General features: G+C 49.1%; 1 protein-coding gene across 1 annotated transcript in view; it reads right to left on the minus strand.

The window, feature by feature from the left end:
- The window catches only part of SORL1 (sortilin-related receptor, L(DLR class) A repeats containing), a 138538-nt gene that overhangs the window by 113849 nt on the left and 16533 nt on the right, over positions 1–8156 (minus strand). The window contains exon 2 of the mRNA XM_004689165.2: positions 5071–5187. Coding sequence (XP_004689222.2) covers positions 5071–5160 — 90 coding nt within the window. The 5' untranslated portion in view covers positions 5161–5187. The remainder of the gene's footprint in view (positions 1–5070; positions 5188–8156) is intronic.

Raw genomic sequence — 8156 nt, forward strand, 5'->3', positions numbered from 1 at the left:
GGAGTGGGGAATGGGATCAAAAACGGGGGGGTGGGGAGGGAAGTGCACGGGATTATGGTGATGGCACACGGGTGACTTGGTGATGGGAAACCTACGGGGATTACAATTGAGATGAAAAAATAAAATGTACAAAATGATGTAAAAAAATTTAAAAAAATATCTATCTCAAAAAAAAAAAAAAAAGAAAGAAAAGAGAAGAAAACTGACAGGTGATTTCAAAGACTAGGCTTAATTCCAGAAAGTATGTTGCCATCCCTGCATGCCCGCTGGTCCGGACAGCGACCACGCTCTGAGACTTCTCCATGAGCCAGGTACTGGGCTAAGCACAGACATACAAAGACGCAAGGTGTTGACAAACAATGGACCTATAAGCATACAAATGTTTTTAAACAATGCCCCATGTAACCAGTGAACATCACAAGGTATGGGGGGGCACACATGCAGTTGTTAATATTTATTAGTTGTCAAGGTTAGAAGAGCACAGAGAGAACCCTCTGCCAATATCTGGGTCACAGGAGAAGAAATCCTATTACGAACACACAGGCTTAAACACAGCATGTTCCCGACTACCAAACACAAAGGCAGCTTCAGAAGTTCAGCAGGCTCAGAGCTCACACACCATCGAGTGGGTAAAAGCCAGTGGTACTTTCTCATTTCCATTCTCCTGGCCAAGAAGGGACAGTAGGAGGCCCCAAGAGACTCAAAAGTCACATGCAGCCAACGAGAGGCATCTCAAAAAGAGACTCAGATCCCTTCGAGCAGCAGCGAACTGATAATCCTCTAGGGTTACCTCCTCGGAGGCACAGATGTGATAGCAAGGTCATGTTAGGGCTGCATGTTTCAGAATACAGTACTCTTTTGTGTGTTCTTATCTGTCCTCATCTTTAGAAACTGAGTTAGGCTCACGTTTGCCTCCTCCACAGTACCTGGTAAATAGCAAGTTTTCACTCAAGGCTTCTGGAGTGAATAAATGTCATTACAGACCACAGAGTGAGTACATGAAGGTGTTCCATAAGTGAATAAAAACATGCAAATGAATGGCAAGTGACTGAGTGGATCATTATTTCCATGTACGAGACAGCAAAAAACAAAGACTCAGAAGTGAATGCCCAGTGCCAGCTCCTACAGCTAGTAACTGACAAAGCTGCCCTGTTGCACCAATGCCAAGTCGAGCTGTCTTTCCACTCTTGCAACTTAACCCTCTGGAAGGTTCTCTACTACATACATGAGGGTCTGTTCAAGGGGGTGGTCACACCCCAGATCTGCAGGCCAGATGACAGAAGACACATTGGAGGGGGGGGGGGGAGAACAGACCAACAGAAACAAAGCACAGAGCTGTTGTTGCCAAGATGCTCAACCAGGCGGCTGTATTTTACACTCCGAGGTACAACCACCACCCTCACAACCAGACGTTCTTGATTCTCCATCAGCAACACCCATCTAGTTGGCTCGTATATTGAACAGAAGTTCAGAGTAAGAATGTGGGGTTCCATCTGATGCCAGGAGGCCAGCATCAGGGGCTCATCCACCTTCCTTCCCTTTTCTAGGTTGATAATCCCAACACAGTATTTCCAGCCTGTTCTCTCCTTCTTCGTGATTAACATAGACCCTCAGATAGCCGAGGTCAACACCAAACTCAAAGCCATGTATGCTCAGCCCAGCTACCTGCTTGTCCCCACGAGCCCGGGCAATGCCCAGCAGGCAGTGACCTCCCAGCTCCAGTGTCCACCCCTCCCCAGACATCCTGGTTTGGACTGTCCTTCCTCGGGGCAGCACCAGCTCCTGACTCACTCACTGCTCACTGTGTCCTCCAGGTTGATCGAGACAGACCCCCTACACTCTCTCATCATCTTTTTCTACCACTTGTTTGTCTTCCAGACATAGCTTCCTGCGCTAATCAGTCCTCTGACTTCAGTAAGGCGCAACTCCCTGACTTAGCTAGTTAAGCGGGGTGGGAGCTACTGGAAGTTGCCACTTAGACTACTGTCTTACTAGAAATAGAAAGATGGTCCTTTGAATAGCTTTACAATCGTTTCCTGTACTTGGAAACCATACAATAGTGGGGAGCAGGGGAGCAGAGGCAGAAGGGAAATGAGGCGTGGAGAAGGGTTAAAATGAACAGAAAACATCTCCTTATCTGGTACTATTCTAAGAACCTGACACCGTGGCTTCTCTGACCTGCCTACAAGTCAGCCCGCAGGCAGGGTGAGGATCAAAATACAGATTCTGATTCTAGAAGCTAGAGTAGCCCTGAGAGTCTGCATTTCTAACCAGTTCCCAGAAACACCCACAGGACTAATCCACAGACCACACTTTGGGGAGCAGGTTTAACAAGTACAATCTCATGGACAGATGAGCCAAGAGAATGACTTGGGCCGAGGTCAGCCTGTGAGCGAGGGGTGAGGCTTTAACCCAGGTGTCTCATCTCAGAGCCGCTGCTCAGCTGGACATCAGCCCCACCACGTTCTGTGCTACTACCACATCTCAACCCTGCTCTCGGGTCTTCTAAGGGGCATGATCCTGGCACACTGTGGGGGCAAGGGCTGCCAGTCCTGCCACTCCTGACCGCTTACCTGGTCAATTCTGAGCATCTGCAGACACTATCTCTGGACAGCTCTCTGGCTGTTAATAATGCCCCCACATGCTTTATGCATTTGTAAGAAAAGGATAGAAACAGAGAAGTGGGAAGGGTGGAGACAGATAACACCCACTGTTTCCTTCCATCTACTGCACATCACAGCCAATCAATGGTTTGCAGGAGCTGGTCTTGATGGACTCATAGCTTCATGGACTCATACCCTTCACACTCCCTAGATCGTTATTCATATGTTTTGCCCCTTGTTGAAGAGCAAATCTGGGATTCCAGCTTCCAGATCCAGCCCTTTCTAGACACTGAATATGCATGGCATCGCCACATTCCAGCACTTGCACACTGCCTTATTTGTAGAGGTTTTCTCTCGCTGGACTGCTTGAGGACCCTACGCTGCTTCCAGTCTTCTTTAACGAAACGTGGATCGTTACTAGTCTGGCATTGCCAACTCCTGCCTCTGAGTCATGATTTATTTTTGCATTAACTTTCCACATCAGAGCATCTTAGTTTTATCTGCCAATTTTTAATGTAGCTTGTATCCAGAGGGGGGATATCTCTGCCCTCCCTATTTATCTCTATGCTTTAAGTGTCCTTCCATTTAATCTTATATATTCCATTCCAGAATAGTCTGTCACTTCGAATGTTCAATAGGTTAAGATACACCCAAGTATGTGGAGAACGAGAATCGGGTGTGGGTAGTCTGGCAACAGCAAGGGTATCTGTCCAGGTCTAGGATGGGGGGGGGGGCGGTCTCAGGATATCCAACTACCAGGACTGAAACCCTCACAGGTCCTCACCCTACATCCTCACACGCAGAACATGTCTGTCTCTCCATGAGGCCACATGTAAGTCAATGTCTCAAAGTTCCTGTTCGTCCATCCAAACCATAAGAGAAGAATCAAGCCTTTAACAACCTCACAAAAATCTGTCTAAAGATGGCTTAAATGCATAAAAACCTCAGGAGGATTTCTCCATAAAGCAGGGTATAGAGCCATCTCCTGGCTCATAAAGGACGTCTAAGGGCAGCCTATGCAGAATACCACCCCCCACCCGGTGTCTGTTGACCCTCACAGAGCCAACAAGCCTCATGCTTATAAATGGATCTCGTCTGTAAATGGAGCAAAGTCCCTGCCCAAGCTCATTACACCCAGACCGGCTGTCAATACAAGGCTTCCCACCAGCCACTGCTCAGCACCACCTGGGCAAAGCTACCCATCATGACAGCTGCCCTTCTCCTGCCCTCCCTGACTGTGGTTGTCCTGATCCAACCCACCAAGAAACAACCCCAGGGGCTCCCTCAGGTCACCTGCCTCGGAGCACATCCAAGCAAGACAGTGGATTTGCAGTGAGCGGGGGCCTCACAGAAACCAAACTTACACTCGAGAATTAACTGTATCCTCAGGCTTATATAAAAGTGCTAGCAAACTCATCATGAGGTTTCTTTTGGCCAGAGCACAGGGGAACCAAAACACCATGGTCTGTTTTATGTCCGCAGCCTCCCCCATGTCACCAGGGCAGACCAGAACCTACGGCAGGGCTGTTCTTCATCCCCACAAGGGGAATCTGGGACAGGGACTTGGAGCACAGACCGGGACAAGGAGCCAACTCTGACCCTCATGTATGTTTTTCTTGGCTCAAACATGGTTTATAAAAATTACACATTACCTGCCAACTTGTAAGAGTCACATAAAATTCTTCACATAAAAATCCAGGCCTCTGAGCGTCTCTTGAAAACTCAAAACAGGGGTACACTGATCCCTGCTTTGGGCACGGGGACCAAACTAAGACCCTAAAACAGCACCCCCTAGAAATGATCTCCAATTCACCAAGGTTCCTTACCATTATTCTAGTGTCTCTTGAACACTGCAACCAAGTATCAATCACCACCTTCAAATTACATACAGGTGAATGTTTCTTGAATCTCTATCAAAAATAGGAAAACTACACATTGTTCCAGAGGGTCACATGCTTCAAGATAAGAAAGATCCTCTTCTCTGTAGAGGTAGAGAGTGTCGTAAGCTTACAGGCTGCTTCACCCCTGCCCGCCCTCCAAAGCCTTTGAATGGGCAACTCTTTGCCTTATGTCTTCAAAGCCCCTCAACTATAAAGTCAACTATGGAAAAGACTACGCAGAATCAAATTCAGCTCACTGGAGTCCAGTGAGTTAGAAGAATAATCACACGGGAAAAGCCAGTAGGATTCCATCGGACCCTGTTGCAGCCCCAGCGCTGCCAGCCAAGCCCATGGGGCATTTTGCCAAAGTGGGGGTACAGTGCCTATCCCAGGAGGTCAGAAAAACAATCCATGTGGCAGGGATGTTTGCAACCCTGACCTCATTACTGTGACCAGCAAATAAGGAAGTGATGTTGTTTTCTGGATTCTCTTCCTGTCAGAGAATCCGTCCCATCCAGTGGGTGCTATGCTTTTCTGCCATGGTCTCAGTGGGGTATGCTGGCCCCACAGAACAACCCCATACTCACATCACTGCTCTTGGGCCGTGCCAACGCCAGGCTGTCTCGGGCTAAGGCCACGATCACGTTGCTCTTCTCTCCGGCCCAGTGCACCACCATCTGATTGTGGGAGTCATTCAGGCTGACCTGAAAGAGACCAAAGCAGCACAGGGCTTAGCGTGCCCAACAAGAACGGTCGTAGCAATCAAAACCAAGACCGTCCTACGCAAGTGACCTCATCACCCTTAAAACCAAGACCGTCCTACGCAAGTGACCTTGTCACTCGAAATGACTTTTCTGGAGCACTGGGTGAGGGAGGCCTGTTTTTCCTCCCACGCATATTCCCAGACTCCACGTCCCCAGGAATAAACACCAGTGCTCCCCCATTTTGTTTTTTTTTAAAGATTTGTTTATTTATGTATACAAGAACTGGGGTACAGGCCAGAGGTGCAGGGGTGTGAGGATTCACCAGAACAGGCAGGTGTACCGAAATACACTACAGAGAGGAGTAATGGGTAGGTCAGGAGAGGTCTGCCACACCTCCCAGGCTGGGGATCAAACTCATGCTGCAGTGGCTGCAGATGGCTTCATAGTGCTGCACTTCAACCCCCTGCACCACCAAGGAGGCCCCCCCATTTTAAATACAAATGGATTGCAAACAGAAATCCTCCTCAGAATCTCATGGGTATAACCAATCACTTTGCTGATTTTTATGCTTTGCAAATCAATCTTTGGTTACTTTCATCCTTATTTATACATGGCACAAACCCCAACCTGAGGTTTGTATCCAAAACACTACACAGCTCCCTCAAAAAACAGTGCCTAGCTCAAAGACCACCCACTTCCAATCTGCTGTTCATCCTGCAGGTGAAACTGTTCCTCCTTAGTTCAAACAAGGAGAAACCATCCCACTGTAGATGTAATTTTGAAACGAAAGTAAGGAAACTTTGCCAGGACTCTACAGAAATGACCTTTGGAGTATTCCTAACAGTACTCCAGACTGCTGGATTTTGTAAACCTATAAAATAATAAATCAAGAAGGCCAGAAGAGGATTGGCCACTCGTATTTTGCCAGGTAAGGACATTAACAAAACAGCCACTGTGTCAGAGTCTAGCTGGCTGCACTACTTCCTGTGCTTCTGAGGACACAGCAGGCCCCTGTCCAGACTGCCATGCAGAGGGTGTGGGCCTGAGTTCCAGCCCAGAGAATGTGGGAGAAGGAAATTAGTGCCACCCGTGCCGGCCCCACACAGCCTTCTGTTTTCTCTCCCAGTCCACAGGACGCATCCAGAAGACTCCAGGGTCCCAGAGGAGAACAAAACCACAAGAGAAGAACTGTATCTCCCCAAGAAGGCCCTGCCCTAATCAGCAACCTCAGTGTGAACTTGTCATAATGGGGCTCGCTGACACAGCCACGTTTCTGGGGCTCACGGGGCTGGTCCCTGTGAGCTACAGACAACCACCACCCCATCACCACTGTCATTTTTCAGAGAACAGACTTTTTAACACTAAACACTGAAGAAGAGTTTTATCGCAGAATAAAGATTCATTCTTTTAGTTTCTACTTTATGAAAAACTAACTCATGACTGTGGCTCCCACTCCACAGGCCACCGACAGAGGGGGCGAGGGCTGCTGGCCTTCCGAACACCTGAGCCCGACGGTCCATCCTGCGTGAGGAGAAAACCAATGACTTTGTCATCAACCTGAACCAGGTCACCTTGCTTGCAACTCAAGAATGCCAAAAACTGAACCATGAGGAATTTCTGCAGAGGAAGTTATAGTCCTGGTAGCACTAGAGGGCGAGCAGGGCTGAGCCGGGAGCCCCCAAAAGGCCATCTCCCCAGCACCGCCTGAGAGCAGCCATGAAGGGGCAGCCTAGGGCCTTCTCAGGGTGGCTCGGAGGTGCCAACTGGCCATAATTCCACAGGTGTCCATAATTCCGGTCTGAAACATCCTTTTTTAAGTGGGCCTTCCCGACCCCTAAACGGTGCCCATCAGACACAGGTATGGCCAGTTACCTATTCAAAGGACAGTGCTGTGACGTTCACAAAACCTCAGTAACAGTCCTGAAAGCTGGCATTAATGTCAAGAATCAGGACAAATCAGAGGCAGCAACAGAGAGAAGCTGTTCCACGGGCCTCTTCACACTCAGCTGTGTCGGACACTTGTGGAAGGAAATCAGGTTTCTGGGTGCTAAGTAGCCTCCAGCTGGCCCCCCACCCTGACCTCTTGGGCTTTGGCAAAGGATAAGCCCGGATCTCCTAGCTTCTTCTCATCAAGGTTCTGCAGAAGAAACCCTTCCTCCCCCACCTCCGCTCTCTTCCCTCCCCTTCCCAGAGACCCACAACACCTTAACTTGCCCCCACTCACTCCTGGAGGCTCTCAGCTGTCACCAGGGGGAAGGGGAACACCTGTGCCACAACTCTGCCTGCAGAACCACCGAGGAGCTAATCCTTACGGACTTTGCTTCAGGCTTCAGCACCTGCATCTAATTTGATCCAGAATCCATCGGTTTTGGAAAATATGTGAAGTGAAGCCTCTTTAGAGACAAACACCCCTGATATTTTTGTGAAGGATATGTCAATGCAAAATGTTTCTTCGCAATCCCAGAGAGACAAGCCTAGCATTGACAGAGAAATGCAAATAAAAAATAAAAAAAAAAAACACAGAAATAAATCATTTAATCCAGAAAGCAGCTAAGGAAGCCTCCACTCATTCCAGGGGCGTCCCCCCAGCCCACCCTCCTCCCCATCTCTCCTTCCAGCCCATGCCTCTAGGAAGAATCTGAAGCATCTGTGAGCCAGAAGGCCACCAGCACAGGTGCCCTGGAAATCCAGGCTACAATTCGGCTCCCCTTCATAAACATCCTTACCCTGCGAACCCGAGGGGAATAAACAGAGCAACCTTTGTAGACACCACACAGGTCAGGAACCGAGACAACCCGGCACCAGGGGTGAGAAACCCCACCAGTACTCCGCCTCTGTGACCATCACACCTGCTCTGCTGCAGGTAACGATGACGTAAGGCTCTGAGCAGGTCACAGAGCTCCCAGCGAGCAGCGTGGGCAAGAGGCCCGAACCGCACTTGCAGAAGTCCTGCCCTGTGGGCCCGCCCC

Source organism: Condylura cristata, unplaced genomic scaffold, assembly GCF_000260355.1.
Source record: "Condylura cristata isolate star-nosed mole 26May11 unplaced genomic scaffold, ConCri1.0 scaffold00025, whole genome shotgun sequence".
NCBI classification, from domain to species: Eukaryota; Metazoa; Chordata; class Mammalia; order Eulipotyphla; family Talpidae; genus Condylura; species Condylura cristata.